At 40.7% G+C, this 16879-nt stretch overlaps 1 protein-coding gene and 1 long non-coding RNA gene across 4 annotated transcripts in view; both read left to right on the top strand.

The window, feature by feature from the left end:
• Positions 1 to 16236, top strand: part of LOC138982351 (transmembrane protein 198-like) — a 63446-nt gene extending 47210 nt beyond the window's left edge. For 2 of the 3 annotated variants that reach the window (XM_070355603.1, XM_070355605.1), the window contains exons 2-5: positions 4138 to 4426; positions 4970 to 5533; positions 6636 to 6760; positions 12660 to 16236. In XM_070355603.1, coding sequence (XP_070211704.1) covers positions 4231 to 4426; positions 4970 to 5533; positions 6636 to 6760; positions 12660 to 12797 — 1023 coding nt within the window. In that variant the 5' untranslated portion in view covers positions 4138 to 4230 and the 3' untranslated portion in view covers positions 12798 to 16236. Of the gene's footprint in view, positions 1 to 944; positions 1144 to 4137; positions 4427 to 4969; positions 5534 to 6635; positions 6761 to 12659 lie in introns of those variants that run through there. The other variant, XM_070355604.1, reaches the window with a different exon arrangement.
• On the top strand, positions 6781 to 11596 carry LOC138982352 (uncharacterized). The gene is made up of 2 exons (XR_011460853.1): positions 6781 to 7766; positions 9146 to 11596. It is a non-coding gene; the product is annotated as an uncharacterized lncRNA (long non-coding RNA).
• Positions 16237 to 16879: the final 643 nt, after the last annotated feature.

Raw genomic sequence — 16879 nt, 5'->3', positions numbered from 1 at the left:
GAAACTTAAAGGCGGTTACAAATATTTAATGCATTATTTACGCTACAGGATTCTTTCTTGACTGAAATAATCAGCTTGTTGTGGTGTTTTTTTCACAGTCTAAGTCCAACAAAATTTAGTACCATCAGACATTGTTGTCAGTCAATGTTCTCAGTGGGGAGAAATCGGAGATGAAGAACTGACAACCGACAAAGGAACAGGCGTACCTGTCATACAAACTCCTGTTTCTCAAGTTTTTCCGCAAGTTTTTCCGGATTGTTGCTGACTTTGCAAAATTACAGTCATATGACATCTAAGACGCACTTCCCTAGAGAGTTTCCACCACGGCAGCTTTTGCGTGAATTACCATGTGAGCCAAGGTCCTCTTTTTTGCTGCCAGGCTGGAGCGGTACACGCAAAAAATAAGCTGTAGTTGCCAGGGCAATGGGAAGGTCGTATAGAGTTGTGTATGAAGGTACAGCTGTCTGAATGTTAACTCTCCATGAAATTTGCCCCCAGTGTGATATGTTTGTAATTGTCGGCATACTCATCACTCGCGAGCCAGCCCCGTGGAAGTGGCAGGGGAGATAACGGGAGCAGTCAGAGAGACCACGAGTTATGTGCGCTGTCTGTCGGGCCACAGGCCCTGCACGGGATCGCTTTGTTTTAATTCTCAAGTCATGTAAGACACTCAGAAATGACGGAATAAAATGTTTACTTGGGTGAAATACAGAACTTCTGGGCTTTATCTTCACAACACTTTGCAGCAACAATTTATTTAGTTCCTGCTTATTTGCTTCAAGAAACTTGTTGCATTCATTTTAGGATTTAAGTTGTACATGGGAATGCATAAAAAAAAAATGTATTCTCATTTTTAATCAACACAGCAATGCTCGTGTGAAGTATAACAAAATTAATGTATACATGATGTATATGTTTCAAAAAGTAGCTTCTGGTACATGAACTGATGAAGGCATGCGCCTGTGAATCGAGTGTTCCTGGTGTGGAAAGGAGTAGATGTGTGGTTGTTGGCCCTTTGTTCACACTGGTGGTATTCTGTTGTGGGTAGTGGAACTGTGGTCTCCAGACTTCTGCATTACATGTACTTCCAGTTCTTTGTGTGCAATGCCTCACGCAGTCACTGTACTCACGCAGTCACTGCATGTAAGTTATTTTGCCTGTCCTTTTTGGTTGTTCATTTTTCTCCCTCTCTCTCTCTTCCTTCCTATCTATCTAGGTGTTTTCTCTGGGTTCAACTTATAACATTTTTATTAGTTAATGGTTTCAGCTGGTTTTGTTTTTGTTTTCTTTTTTTTATCCATTTTGTTAACGGGAGCATTTTTTGCTGATCCTAAAAAATTGGAGCAAACTTGTTCTCTGTTTCCATTGTCACTGAGGGGGCATTGTAGACTGCTCATGTATGTAGTCTGTTGGTGCCAGTGCACCAGCCAAGTGACAGTGGCTGTAGCTGATGGGGTACACAAAAAATGGCTGAGTCAGTAATAAGACAAAAGCACTAGCCGAACCAGAAGAAGAAGACAAAAGCCCTAAGTTGACTTCTCTTGACATTTTTCCCCCAATTGTACCAAGGAGTGAGTGAGATCTGTTCATGATACTCTGTGGGTTAAAGACACCTTCCTTCTCGTGTAAACCGTCACGTATCCATCTTGATTTGTATGCTTCGCAGCTGACTGTCTGGAGTATAAACTTCCTGCTGTTTATTCTGATTGTAAGTGCAACATTGCATGAGTTGTTAATGCCACTCAAAGACTTTTTACCCCCAGTAAGTAATCAGGCTGTCACATAGAGAAAAAAAGATGTAGGTTTAAAAAACCCTGTTCATCATGATTGTGCACATGATTGTATAAAAGAAGGAAGTTGACTTTAAGCAACCAGACAGAAAGGGTATATGCCTCTGCCTTATGTTACATGGTGGTATTTGAGTGCATTTGTCTGATGTAATATAGTCTTTCTGTCTCTTGAGTGCAGCCTCCTTCTCAGCAAGGAGGGTGTTTACGAATGCAATTGTTGGAAGCATCTTTGGCTTGTCAAGGGAAGTGGCTGGGAATTGTGTTTTTGGCAGTGTTGTCAGTTCTCGAAAACTAAGGTTATGTCTGAGCCTCTGAGGTTATGTAGTCCCTCCCCCCCCCCTCCCCCAAGCAACTAATGTCTATGGTAATAGAACTTCTGGCAAAGCTGGGAAAAAAGGATTGAAGGATGTAGCTCCAGACATTGATGGAGGAGGACCGGATTGGTAGGCTGGTGCAGTGTTGCAGGTGGAAATTTGAGGTGTCACCAGAGCACCCTAACAGCCCGATGGAAATTAACATCATGAAATCCATGAGGCAAAACTATTGAAACACCGGGGAAAAGTCTTGTCCACTTGACCTCGGAGCAGGTTTTCCTGATTGTGAACAGCCTTTAATTACTTTTATCCCTGTTCATCATACTTCATGTGTGTGCTGAGCTTTTGCAGTTGCTGTCGGTACCTCACATGTGGTATTCAACATATTCTGACATATTTGCAATGAGTGTTGCAGAAACACCAGACATGAAGTACTGGGTGTGGTTGAATTAAAAAAGGACCCCTAAAATCATGTGCAGAATAAAACTGGACTCGGCTGGTATATTTTATAAGTCGTTTTGATCTGGTAAACTAAACTTTATGCAGGAAATGTTTTTACACAGTACTTGCAGTGAGGAAAAGATCTTCCAGTTCTGAGTTGTATAAAGATTGAATGGAACATGACACTGTGTGTGACCGGCACGGTTGGCCTAGTGGTAAGGCGTCCGCCCCGTGATCGGGAGGTCGTGGGTGCGAACCCCGGCCGGGTCATACCTAAGACTTTAAAATTGGCAATCTAGTGGCTGCTCCGTCTGGCGTCTGGCATTATGGGGTTAGTGCTAGGACTGGTTGGTCCGGTGTCAGAATAATGTGACTGGGTGAGACATGAAGCCTGTGCTGCGACTTCTGTCTTGTGTGTGGCGCACGTTATATGTCAAAGCAGCACCGCCCTGATATGGCCCTTCGTGGTCGGCTGGGCGTTAAACAAACAAACAAACAAACAAAGACACTGTGTGTGTGTGTAAGGTCAGTCGTCAGCACTGTTCACACAAGATATTAGCCAAGTTTGTTTACATTTTGAAGAACAGATTAAGGTTCATCAGATATTTCTCTGTTGATTCATTATTAAGGCTTTTGCAGTATGATGCTATTTAAACTATAACTCTACTCACCATCTGGTGTTAGCACCTGGCAAGGCGTCGTGAAAACTGCGAAGGTAGTGAATATGCTGCATAAAGTTGTTGATCATGGAGTCATTAGATACTGCATCATATGTGTGCCACTGAGATGTTTTTTCCTCCCAGAGCTGTCTGCAGGTATGTTGCCTGTTCATACGGAATCCCTGTTCATCATATTGAGCACAGCTGTAAGACTTTGCTTTTGCTGGCAAGCAGAGTTTTGGCGGCTGTTTGGTGTTGGCAGGCTAATCAATAACACCAACTCTTATTTGATGATCACTGTAATCTCTTGATCTGGGCTGTAGCACTAGCAGTCAAAGCTTGGGATTTTGCAGTCTTTGTAGTACCAGTCAGAGCTTTTACCTCTCTGAAAAGGAATGTTGGCTGTTGTAAAATGTGAAAACTATGGTTTTGTACTTTTGTTGGCACTGTAAATATATGACTGGCAAAATTTGAGAGTGGATTATAACACTAACAAACTTCCAACCTCACCCTCTTGACCTGTTTCATGCCTCTGATATTGTGATTAAATGTCAGTTTATGTTATCCTTGTGAACATTTGCCTCATTTTGACTTGTATGCCCTTATGTCAAGTCTGTGGAGCAGATGTTGCTTGCTTTTTAGCATCCTAAATCTTTTTGTTGCTTACAGAGCAGGTTGCTGTGTGTTGTGTTTGTGAAGATAACATAGACCACCTACAGGCATTCTATCATGAACTTGTAAGAAGAAGAAAAGCCTGAGACCATGCACACACACACACATGCATGCACGCACGCTTGCACACACACATACGCACACGCGCGCACACACACACGGCAAAATTAATGCAATTTGGGGACCTTGAGGAATGATCTCTAGAGCTTTGAATAGGCCTGAAACCGAATCTTATGAACACTATGAACATTTTTGTTTCAGATGTGGCAAGTAGACACACCAACTACCAAGGCATAGTTCATCTGCGTCGCTGGTCCTGCGTGTGAGTGACTGGACACCAGCTCTTGGTCCACAATGGCTGAGGGAATGACAACAGAATCTGCAACATTCTATGTCACCATGGTCAGCCAGCCAGTCACTGTCAACATGAGCACGTCACAGCCTGAAGATGGTGGTCTGCGCTGTGACTACATCAACACTGACTACAACATTGTGGCCTCCATCATCTGCTTCATGTGCTTCATGTTTGGTGTTCTCTACACATTCTTTGGTAAGTACCTATCTTGTGGTTTTTTTTTTTACAGTGCCATTTCATTTTAGACAATCTTTATTTGCACACTTTACTTGTGCTTAGATTACTGAATTGCATTCATCTATGAAACATCTATGAACCATGAACAAATTTGTATGAAGGGCTACACTGAACAGCAACCAATATAGATACAGCCATCATTATTTAGATATATATGTGAGCTCTACCTCCCTAGAAAAAAAATCAAGATTTCTGAATAAGCCGTCTATGCTCTAGAATCGCACCACAATGCTAGCTGGATTGTGCTTCAAGCAAAAAAAGGTAGGTGCTCGCTTGCTTTACACACAAAAAGTATGCATGGAGAAGCAATATGCTTAAAAAACAAATGTATCAGCTTCAGTATAGTTAAAACAAGATGAAAAACAAGAAGTACATAATTTTGTGCAAGATTACCCCCCCCAAAGTTTCCACAAAGAACACATTTAATGATGTATAAGATCAGTGTTTGTAGGTATGGAAAAGTTTGAGGTACATGTACTGAAAAGCTTCCTTGTGTTGCAGGTTACCGGTTCTTCAAGGCTGTGATGTTTCTGACGGGGTTCACCTTCGCCTCTGTTTTAGTCTACACAATCTGTCTGGAGGAGGACGCACTTCCCCCAGAAGGCAATATCGGTGTCGCTGTCGGTGCCGGCATTCTTTGTGGCCTTGTCACCATGCTCATTCAATACGTCGGCCTCTTCTTAACGGGATTTCACTTCGGTGTAGCGCTAGGAGCAGGGGCGCTGATTATTGTGGAGCAGGTTACGCACCCCGAGACTAAGTGGATTCCTATTGGCGTCCTGACAGGGGTGGGGCTAGTGTTTGCCATACTCAGCTTGAAGTTCCAGAAAACTCTGACAATTCTAGGCACCAGTGTGCTCGGGGGTGCTCTGATGGTCACCTGCTTGGACTATTTTATCGAACAGGCAGCCATGATGGGATATGTATGGGACAGGATCAAGGGGGACTACTCTGAACCTCTGTGCTGGTACAGCTGGGTGATCTTGGGTTGCTGGCCGTTCTGTTTTTTGGTTGGTGTTTTGGTGCAATGGCGGGTCACTGGCATGGGGGTTGACCACAGAGAAGGTGAGCAAACATCAATACCTGCATGTTCAAGCATTTGTGGTAAAGACATTGACTGAACATGGGACAAGCTATTTGAAACTTTTTTCTTTTTTACATTTTGTCTTTCTTTCTTTTTTTATTTGGTGTTTAACGTTGTTTTCAACCACGAAGGTTATATCGCGACGGTTACATTTAGTCAAGTTTTGACCAAATGTTTAACATAGATGGGTAATGGAGACAAGGGTCGTGGAGTATGTGTGTGTGTGTGTGTGTATAAAGTGATTCCGAGAAAACTACTGGACCGATCTTCATGAAACTTCACATGAGAGTTCCTGGGTATTATATCCTCAGACGTTTTTTAATTTTTTGGATAGATGTCTTTGAATTTAATGACGTCATATCCGGCTTTTTGTTAAAGTTGAGGCAGCACTGTCACACCTTCATTTTTCGATCGAATTGATTGAAATTTGGGTCAAGCAATCTTTGACGAAGTCCGAACTATGGTATTGCATTTCAGCTTGGAAACTTAAAACGTTAGTTAATTAGTTTGCTCAATAAAGTTGTCGTTAAAATCGAATTTTCAGAGGCAGATAAAACTATGCATTGTATTCCTCATCTTCTCCTGAATTCAAAAATATATAGATATATATCAGAATGAAAGAAAATAGGTTCAGTAAGTACTATACGGTCGCATGCTTCGCATAGACGAGCGTGACCCTTCTCGGTCTTCCAGATATGGTTAGCCGAGACTATCTGAATGTAGTATAGCCGACGACTCGTTTGTGGTGTTGATGTTTTAGTCTGATACCGACTGACTAAATGTTTTTATATGGCTTCACGCCACTTGTTTTTCTTTTTGGTTATTTTGACGTTATCTTATTAACTTTCTGATTGTAGCTGCCTTGTTTTGCAAGAAATTGTCCTAAGTAAACAGAAGACAAAAAAAAAAAAAAGTTTTACAAGACCAACATGAATGCATGGAGAACATTCTGCTTTTAATAAGTTTTATGGCTTATTTCTCACTTTTTCATGCAAGGAAATAGAATAAAAAATGCTGATGATTTCTGAAAAACAGCAAGTGGCTGTTGGGCTGTTTTTAATGGCTTATACGTTGTACCCACAGTATTACACAACAGAAGAGGCTTCAATCTTCAGCGTCTTCGACGGCAACAGAAACGTGAGGCTCAGCACACTCGCTACAGACACCTGTACCAAGTGCGTCGGGTCAATGGAGATGTTATCTCGCAGGTAATATTGTCCATATCACTGGTATTTGTTGGCTATCCCCTTTTAAGATCCTACTTTCCTTTTATCTGTAAAGGCAGTGTTGTTGTTCCCAGGCCTCGGTCTTCGGTTATTGGAACATACATATTTTTATCTCGCTCATTGTTTTAACTGCTTGCCTGTTGACTATTTGAAATATAATTCTTCTGGCTGAACAATTTTATGGAGCCAGGACATTTGGTCCTATACATATTTTCAGTCCAGATGCAACTGACCTATTGTCCTCTTAGCCTAGGAACATCACTGTAAATGAACCTTCATTTTAAGACCTGATTTAATCAGATTTTTTTTTTAGGTCTTTAAGGGGAGACCGGGCAGGCAAAATTAGTTAATTTGGGTCTCATACACCTTTTTGGGGTTGTTGCATTTTTCACACCTTTGAACATCCTGGAATGCATTCAATAATCTGCTTTTTTCATTTTAGACATGTATTCATGTAAATAAAACCATTTTCAAACCGATGTTTTGTTGTTTTTGTCTGTGTTTTATCAAAAAAATCGAAAAAATGGTCTACTTTGGATACTCCGTGCTGGTAAATGTGCGCACATGACATGGCCCTTCGCTGTTCAAACTGTATGGAAATTTCCGTTCTTCAAGATGACGTCATCACCGTTGGGGAATTTCCGTTGACATAAGCACAAAGAGAGAGAATCTGTTCCAACCGAAACCCCGGAATTAATATATGCAAATATATGTAGGTCAAAGGCATTTGGCGCAAGCGCAGTGGACAACTTATCAGTCCCCCGGTGTCAACAAATCCATGACTTTTTCACCGATTCAGCAGCATTTTTCAAAGTTTTGAGCTGCGGAGAACAACCCTAACATTGAAAATGTTCGGCATAGTGGCAAGAAATATCAGAGAAAGATGAACCAGCAGCAGCGAACAGTAGAAGGAAGTAACAACACTCCGAAATGAACCAACATGATCGTATTGAAGCAGACGACATTCTAAGATTCTTGACTCGACGAGGTGGGTTTTGCTTCTTTCTCTTTTCGATCTTGTTTGTTTGACAACGTGATTTATTGCACATTGTTATGTTGTTGTTGTTGTAAGAATGTGTTAGGGTTTGCAGGTAAATGATAAACAGTTTGTGTCTGAAGTATTTTGCGGGTTTCTTGATCCAATTTACTGACCATGCCGCCGCCGCACCCCCCCCCCCCCCCCCCCTCGATCATCTCTGTGATATCGTCTTCACAACCCCTATTTTATTGTTCTTCGCTGGCCAGTCCTTGAGAGCTTACTATGGTGTAACATGTCATCATTATTCTTTGTCTGGGGTCAAACTGAGAAGCAGCATCTGAGCGATGTACGACTGACACAGTTTCTGTTTCTGGTCATTGACCGTAGGAAAATAAGTACCCTACTAGAGAGCGTTCTCTAATTCTAAAGGATTGGTTTACACCAGCATGGCTGACCAACCTATCATTGACAGCAATATTGTTGTCAAATCTTTTCCATTAACTAAGGAATAACAAAATAGATCCAATTTACTTCACCAAAGAAAAAAAAGAGTTAAACTAAAGGACTGGGGATGCAACTCATGAATCAAAAGCATAAAGATCACCTGCAGACAGTGCTAGGTTTAGGAAATCTGAAAATGTATACACACACACAGAACACACACACACACGCACAAAACAGACAACAGACAAGAAACAAGCAAATACATAGCAATTGTGATGAAATAAATTAATTTTAAAAGAAAAATATGAAAATAAAGAAAGAAAGAAAAAAAATAATTCTGCTAGTTTCAGTATTAGTTCCTGTGTGTATGTGATTGTGTGGTTACTCAAATCCCATAGTAAACTTGACATGTAAATTTTGTGATAGGGGCCGGTATGTATATAGTATGGGATAACCTTCAGTGAGGTTTAGTGTGTGACAGGGTGAGAATACTTTGATTTCTTTTGCTTTTTCGTGGCTGCTTTTATTTTCAATTATGTATCATTATATATATTAAAACATACACTTTTTTGTCATTAAGTTGTGTGTGTTTGGGTATTAATAAGTAGTGCAAATCCACATGTAATGAGTATGAGTCACTGTTAAATTAATGAATGTCTTTTGTATGTGTGTGTGTGTGTGTTCATCAACCGACATGTGGGTACGAGCCGCTGAGGTGGTTGTAAGAAAACCTGCCTGGTTCAGTGGTTGGGGGCTGATTGGGATTTCTGATTTACCGGCCTAGCCAAAAAGTTGAGGTACACCCCATGTAACATGGTCATTTGCAAAATAAAGTACAAGCACTTGTTGACGTTTATATTGAGTCTTAAAATTTGCAGCTTATTACAAACAAAAACCATGGACAGTTGTATCAAATATTAAATCAGTGTTTGTGTATTTATTAGGTTGGAGCAAGGGGAGAGCCAGTCCTCCTGTGGTGGCAGCGAGGAGAAAGATTGACCTGATGGAAAAGTTTGCTAAACCACCCTCTTCCACAGCATAAACATCAGCTTTGCCATCTTCTGACCAACCATAAGAAGATACAGATACTTTGCCATCTTCTGACCCATCACAAGCAGATATGGATACTGGTACTGTGCAACGTCACTCCGCTGACATGTGTTGGGCTTTTGTCAACATTGATCAGCTCAATCTATTGCTGAAAGGTCTATATCCTGTACTGAATGCTTGTCTGACAGCAGTTTGATTATGAAAGAAGGTGATGCATCAGCCCAAGGATTTGCACAGGCCCTGCATCTGGAGTGCATATGAGTGTCCATTCAAGTCTGCAGTTGTTTACTCTTCTCCTGGTGTTTGCAACGCTTCGGGTGGTAAAGTTGCATTTAAAATAATCCGCGTATGACCATGTTGGTACATGGAAAGGGACATTCAGCTTTACAGAAATTTGTTGCAGTGTTAGGATTGAGCACAGAAATACTGTAATTAAAATGTTGCAACTTTTGAATGGCTTGATAGCTTTGTTCCATTTGTGTATATATATATAATTATGTAATGTTGTTGATGATTTGTGAAGCATCATTTCTATGCAATGGAATAAGAAATCAGTGCATCCGTTGGGTTTTTATGAGTCTGACAGTTTGGTTCTGATCAATATTTTCATATCAGCACAAACACAGATAATTGACTTTTTTAAAGGCACAGTAAGCCTCCCGTAAACCATCACAGAGCTCCCCGAGCGTCTAAATACAGTACAAGCATACTTCCATTTGAACGCTCACCGAACGGGAACATCCTGGCTGCTTTCTGTCGAGCGTGAGACATTTTCAAAGAATTTATTTTCGTAGACTTGTTCGTTAACAACAACGGCGCCTCGTTATTGCGCTAGACCTAACTTTTAAAATCTAAATAATAAATTGACAGCTTGTTACACAAACATTCTTTAATCATAAAAGAATTCGTTTTTCATCAAGACAAGATCAGAACAATTCGAAGTTGTGAAAGTTTAAAAAAAGAAAAGCCCGGAAGCAGGGTCACGCAAGGGTCGTAGCAGACGACGGCCGGTTTATCAGTGCAAATCGCCGTTCCTCTCAACAGTCAAAAGCCATCGCTAGAGTTCTTGTGAACCACAGCCGTTGTTTCGTGCATACAAAAAACGTGCTATTGTAGATAAGCTCACGTCGAGTCGCATTCAAATGACTAACTATGACGACTGCATTGTGAAAAGGGAAAACTGGATCACACGGGTTCACGATGGCTCAGGGGTAAGATAAACCACGCAAAAATAAATTCTTTGAAAATTGTTCGCTCTTTACGGAGGGCACCTAGGATGTTCTCAATTGGTGAGTGTTTAAATGAAATGGTGTTTGTACTGTGTGTAAAAGCCTGACCGTATCTGTGATGGTTTACGGGAGGCTTACTCTGCCTTTAATGTTTTCATATGATTTTTTTTTAAATCAAAAAAATCTGATAATTTGATTATCAAATCATTTCCCCTTCATAGTTAAAGTGTTATTCTGGTTAAAAAAAACCACCCCATTAATTCAAGCTCTACTGTGGTACTAGTTTACCGAGGTACTAGTGAGACTCTTTTACATGCTGTTTTCTCTACATGTAATTTGAGACAAAATGTGGTACATGTAATTAAAATGTTGTAACTTTTGAATGGCTAGATGGATTTGTTCCAATTTTGTATATGTTCTTTATGATTTGTGAAGCACCATTTCTGTGCATGGAATAAGAATACAGCGGATTCCTTGTGTTTTTATGAGTCCGACAGTTTCGTTTTGATTCATATCTGCACTAACATAGATGAGTTTTCAAATGATGTTAAAAAAAAAGTCTGGATAATTTGATCGTCAAATCATTTCCCCATCATAGTAAAGTGGTTATTCTTATAAAAACATATCAATTCAGGCTGCACTGTGCTACTAGTTTGAGGTACTGGTTGGAATCTTTCAAATGCTGTTTTCTCTGAATGTAATTTTGAGACAAACATCTGTAATTAAAATGTTGCAACTTTTGAATGGCTTGATGGATTTGTTTCATTTTTGTTTATGTTGTTTATGATTTGTAAAGCGTCAGTTTTGTGTATGGAATAAGAGTTAAGTGCATTGGTTGGGTTTTTATGAGTCTGACAGTTTGGTTCTGATTCATGTTTTCATATCGGTACAAACAAAGATGGTTGTTTTCATATGATGTATATAAAAAAAATCCTGATAATTTGATTGTCAAATCCTTTTCCCTACATAGTAAAGTGGTCATTCTGATAAAAACATATAAATTCAGGGTGCACTGTGCTACTTGTTTTTTTATGTACTTGTTCGAATCTTTAAAATGCCGTTTTCTCTGAATGTAATTTTCAGACAAAACGCTACAATTAAAATGTTGCAACTTTTGACAGGTTTGATGGATTTGTTCAGTTTTTGTATATGTTGTTTATGAGTCGTACAGCATCAGTTCTGTGCATGGAATAAGAGTTCAGTGCATTGGTTGTGATTTTATGAGTCTGACAGTTTGGTACCGATTCATAATTTCTTATCCGGACTGAACCAATAACTGAAAATGCTAAATCAAAAACATATTTTGCTTTGAATTCATTTTCCATGCACAGAATTATTAAACACACACATATCGCTGCAAAGAAGAAAAATTGGATCAAAACATGCACTGGTTCACAAACTGCAACATTTTGAAAATGAGCACATTTTATGATGTTTTTCTCGGTTTTTGGTGAATAAAACCAAAAAAATTTGCTTTTCACTCAAAATTTAAAATGGTTTCCCTTAATTAAGTTATTATGCTTGCAAAAATCAAACAAGCAGTACTCTGTTTCAAAAAGAAAAAAAAAAAGTGTTTGCCTACCCTGTCTCCCCTTAAAGCAGGGGGGGGGGGGGGGGAGGGTTGTTCCACAGTAGTACATGGACGTTTCCTGTTTGAAACCATGTGCTATGAGTCATTGCGGGTTGTTAAATGTCATGCAGGGATGAGTCGCTGGCTGAGTCTTTTATATTTTTAGTTTGCTCAAAGCAAGTCCAGCTCCTCACCATTGCATATAAATACTATATATGATTCAGAGTCAGAAAAATTTGCTAATTCTGTGGTTTAACAGTTGTAAGGAACCATCAGTATGTTGATATTGTAGCTTAGAACACTTGAATTGTGGTAGTGTTTGTATCTGTGTTTTTAAAAAACAATTTACGAAGATGGGTGTGTGTATATATGTACAAGATTTGTGTACATCCTTATAGATTGATATTGAATGTGTCTATCATTAATAATAGTGTTCCACCTCTTCAAAATATTTAGAGGTATCATATCCCCTTGGGCAGATGATTGTAGCTGGGACAAGTCTTTCCTTTGTGGACTTGTGTGCATAAGCAGACAGTCTTGCCATTTACCAAATAACTAAATATGTGTACAAGTGTATTTACAAAACATGTGTGTTGTTGTTCTGTGCAGCACTACATTCAGAGCGTCCAACAAAAGCTCTTCCCAGCCACACAAAGCTTGACGGCCATCAACACCACACCATCCAACACAGAGATTGAAAGTGCCGCAACCACCCTTACTCAAGTCACTGGTACTGGCACTACGTAACTCAACAAGGCATGGACTGTGTGCCAGTCTTGCCATTCTTACTCAGATCACTGGCACGTGTGTCAGTTGCACAATTTAACTCGACAAGACATGGAGTGTGTGCAAGTCTCAGCATTCTTACTCAGACCACTGGTACATGCGGTTGTGGCACCATGTAAGTTGTAACTTGACATGACATGCGTTGAATGCAAGTCTCACCAGTCTTATTCAGATTACTGGCACATGTGACAGTTGCAACATGTAACTCAACAAGGCATGGACTGTGTGCAAGACTCACCAATCTTACTCAACCTTTGGCAGTGGCACTCCATTGAACAAGACAGTGTATTATATGTCTCACATCCTTTCTTCTGGTCACTAGTTGCGGTAGCAGTCACGTCATAATTATGGTCTGTGTTGCAACTCTGAATGTCAGTGTCAGTGTCAGAGGCACTCCAGTGTCCAGTGATCTGAGTCTTGTGTGGCAGACATGAGACAGCACATGAAGCAAAATCAGCCTTCACTGGGGTTACATGGATGTGACTTGTGCAGAATTCCTTGCGCTGACCGAGTCTGACTTGTTTGCCTGTGCTTATCTGGACTGCGCTTACATCCCAACAACCAGCTCCACTTCCACACGTTCATCTCAGATGGTGCCCACAGCCATCTGCCTCTTCATCATCTTGTTGCATCATAACAAGAGCAACAAGAAAGAAACACAAAGTCCATTCCAACTGACTTTTAAATGTATAAGGTGGTATTTTGTTAGAAAAGTTTGCAGCAATGCTGGCAGTTTGGGAAACTTTATGCAGGCCTGATAGACCTCTTCTACCATTCTAGGTAGCAGTGAATATTGGTGAGGTAATGGGCTGAGTTTGACGCTGAAGGAGTATATCCTCAGCAGTTGATGGGAAGGTAAACAGGTTCAGTGTACGTCACACACACACATGACTTTAAGTCTGGAATGGCGTCACAGAGTTTGTTTAGTGTGCCAGTGTATTTTTGCATACTGAATAACTGATACGGCACAAAACAATCAAACAAACAAACCAAAAAACAGAAGAACACTACCACCACTAAATAAGTAAGTATGGTTGAACGGCACATTAATCTGTATGGCCACCCTATTTTTCTAGTTCCAGAGATCCATGCAGCATGGTGCTGCACATACACACAACTCGTTTTGCAATTAAAATTTATTAAGCACAGCTCTTTGTCATATTTGCGTTTGCACAGGATTTTTTCACCACTCACTTCGTTGGTGATGTCCATCTATTTTATGCAATGTTCCTTGGTCACCAGGATTGGTCAATTTTTCATCAGAAATAGGCATGGACACATAGAATTACATAATAGAGTGTAACTTGCAAGTCAAGTTTTAGGAAGGAAGATGTCTCTGCTTTGCAGAGAATTTTGGCATTTCTTGTGGTTCTTGTTTAGAATTTATAGCATTGTTAGTGAGATCAACAATGAACAGCTTCATACATGTATGTATCCCATGGTGAGTTTGAATTGTGACAATTGATACTGAACTGCATGCAGATCTATGCAGGGGCTGCAACAATGTGAAAGATACATTGAGTGGTTCTTAAATAGTTGTGATTTGAACCAAAAGGTATTTGTGCTTCTGACTTTACTATTCATTGAAGCAATGCTGCATGTTGTGAAACTGAAAGTGCAATGGGGGAGTGACATTTGAATGAAACTGCAAGTTAAAACGGCTCCTTGTATTAATATTTTCTTTTTTGATATGAAGTTAATCCCTGCTTTCCATAATGCATTTGTGTTTGTATTTCTTCTCATGCATTTGTTTGATGTGTTTTGAGTCCCACCATTTTTATGAATGCCTGGGAAGTTCTGAGCAATCAGTAAATGAAGAAGGCTTTTATTATGACTGCATGCAAAAACTGTTAACACTTTAATTATCAGTGATTGAAGCAGGGTTCGTACAGGTCATGGAAAACCTGGAAAGTCATGGAATTTGATTTTTAATTTTCCAGGCCTGGAAAGTCATGGAATTTCAATTCAAGTCATGGAAAGTCATGGAATTTAACAAAAATAAGAAAGAAAGAAAAATTAACATTTAGCACGCCAGCGGCGATTTTCGTTGCCCAGCCATTCCCCCCCCCCCCCCCCCCCCCCCTTTGCCAGCCAGCAGCTTGTTCGTATGACAACTTCTCGTTCGTATTTGCATACGAGAATAATGGTATTTTTAACGGCACTTGAGCCAAAGCAAGGCTCACTTCCTTTCGTTATCTCGTCGTCGTGTCGTCTGCGTTGCATTTGAGTCGGTTTTGTCGAAGTTTTCTGCTTTTGTTTTTGCATCGATAAAGTACTTTAGCGCTTCGACAAGCAAGATGGAGGATGATGAGTTTGAAACTTTCTTTCGAGTTGTTTCTTGACAACAAAAAGTATGCGGAATTGGAACGAATTACCGAGGAAGATCTTCGCAATGAACTGTGTATCGCGGTGAAAAAATGACAGTTCGTCAAGTCACAGTGACGGTTACGAAACGGAATTTACGAAAGTGCAGATGGATACAAACAGTGGCTGGTCCAGTTTAGTGAAATGACAGGACCAGCAAACATTACCGATAATCTGACTGCGTAGCAAATGCTTGACTTGCTTGTCGAAGAGACACTGCGTAGAAACTGACTCAAATTCAGTGCAAAGCAAGCCAGTGTCAAAACTGGCAGTGACAAGACGTAAAAAGTGTGCGTGTTCGGAAATGGCGACCTGTGGATCTAGTCATGGAAAATGTTATTGAGGCTCATGGAAAGTCATGGAAAAGTCATGGAATTTTGTTTCTAAAAACCAGTGGGGACCCTATTGAAGGTTTTACTCAAGGCGCCAGTATGGGCAATCAAGGCATATATTATGTATTAATTGTTATCTGAATTATTGGTACTGATACCTTCATCCTGATGTTCTTGTATAAGTGCTTGACTAGATTAGAAAGCCACAAAGCCGTAAAACCACTTTCAGTTCACAGTTAGAATCTGTACTATGATTATAATTATGCGCTTGACTCTGGGGAATTATACTGTGCAAAACAGAACTATTTGCACTCTTTTGATGGTAGTGGCACTCGTAATTCAAACTCTCAACCATTTGTCGTTTTCCTGTTGTGCTACAGAAATGGCTTTCTAATGAGTGGAATTATGTCTGAAAGTGTACCAGATTTCATGCAGACATGGGATTCAGAAAAAGTGATAATTAAGGAAAAAGAAGGTGGGGGTCTGGGGGCCGCAGAAGGCCCCCAGTAGGGTCCAGGGGCGATGCCCCTGGTCGGGGTCTGGGGGCAAAGCCCCCAGAAGCTGAAGGTTTTTAGTGTTTTAGACACACAAGAATGGCCCTGAAATGCATATTTCAGCTTAATCATAGCCCCCCCCCCCCCCCCCCCCCCTTCTCTTCCTTCCCATGTTTCTCAAATTAATTTTACGCTAAGACTCAAAATAAGGAGAAGAGAGAGAGAGAGAGAGAGAGAGAGAGAGAGAGAGAGAGAGAGAGAGAGAGAGAGAGAGAGAGAGAGAGAGAGAGAGAGAGAGAGAGAGAGAGGGGGGGGGGGGGGGGGGTGGCGTGTGACGGTGTGGTTTCAATGTTCTTACCTTGTCGGTGCCAAACGACCCCAGTGACTGATTACCCGACTGGGTTTTCAGGATAGTCAGGTGCTTGTTGCTTTTCAAGTGGCTTTTGAGGGCAGTCTTTCCCCTGGAGCCGTAGTTGATAACATTAACATCGTTGCACAAAGTGCACTGAGCTTTTCCCGGCAAGTTGATTTTAGCAAAAGCATCGCCAACTTTCAGTTTCACGTCTTGTGTCTTCTGGCCTTTCTCGTATTTCCAGCTCAATGATACAACTTCATCGAGCCAGTCGAATCTCCAGAGATTTTTCTTGTACTTCTGCTGGTCAATTTCCCGGGCTAGAACGGTTTCGTCTCGCTTTAGCTTCCTCATCATTTTGGCAGGTGGCTCGAAGCGATGTAAAAATGGCGCCGAATCATTCTCATACGGTATGCTTATACTAAATCCCCGATAGCTACGTTGAAACGGTGACTGTAGGAGACAAAGAGCGCGTTCCCATACGGATCGACCAGCAACAGT

Source organism: Littorina saxatilis, linkage group LG12 (genome assembly GCF_037325665.1).
Source record: "Littorina saxatilis isolate snail1 linkage group LG12, US_GU_Lsax_2.0, whole genome shotgun sequence".
In the NCBI taxonomy this organism is placed as follows: Eukaryota; Metazoa; Mollusca; class Gastropoda; order Littorinimorpha; family Littorinidae; genus Littorina; species Littorina saxatilis.
Note: the sequence above shows the minus strand (reverse complement) of the source record. Positions and strands in the feature narration are given on the sequence as shown.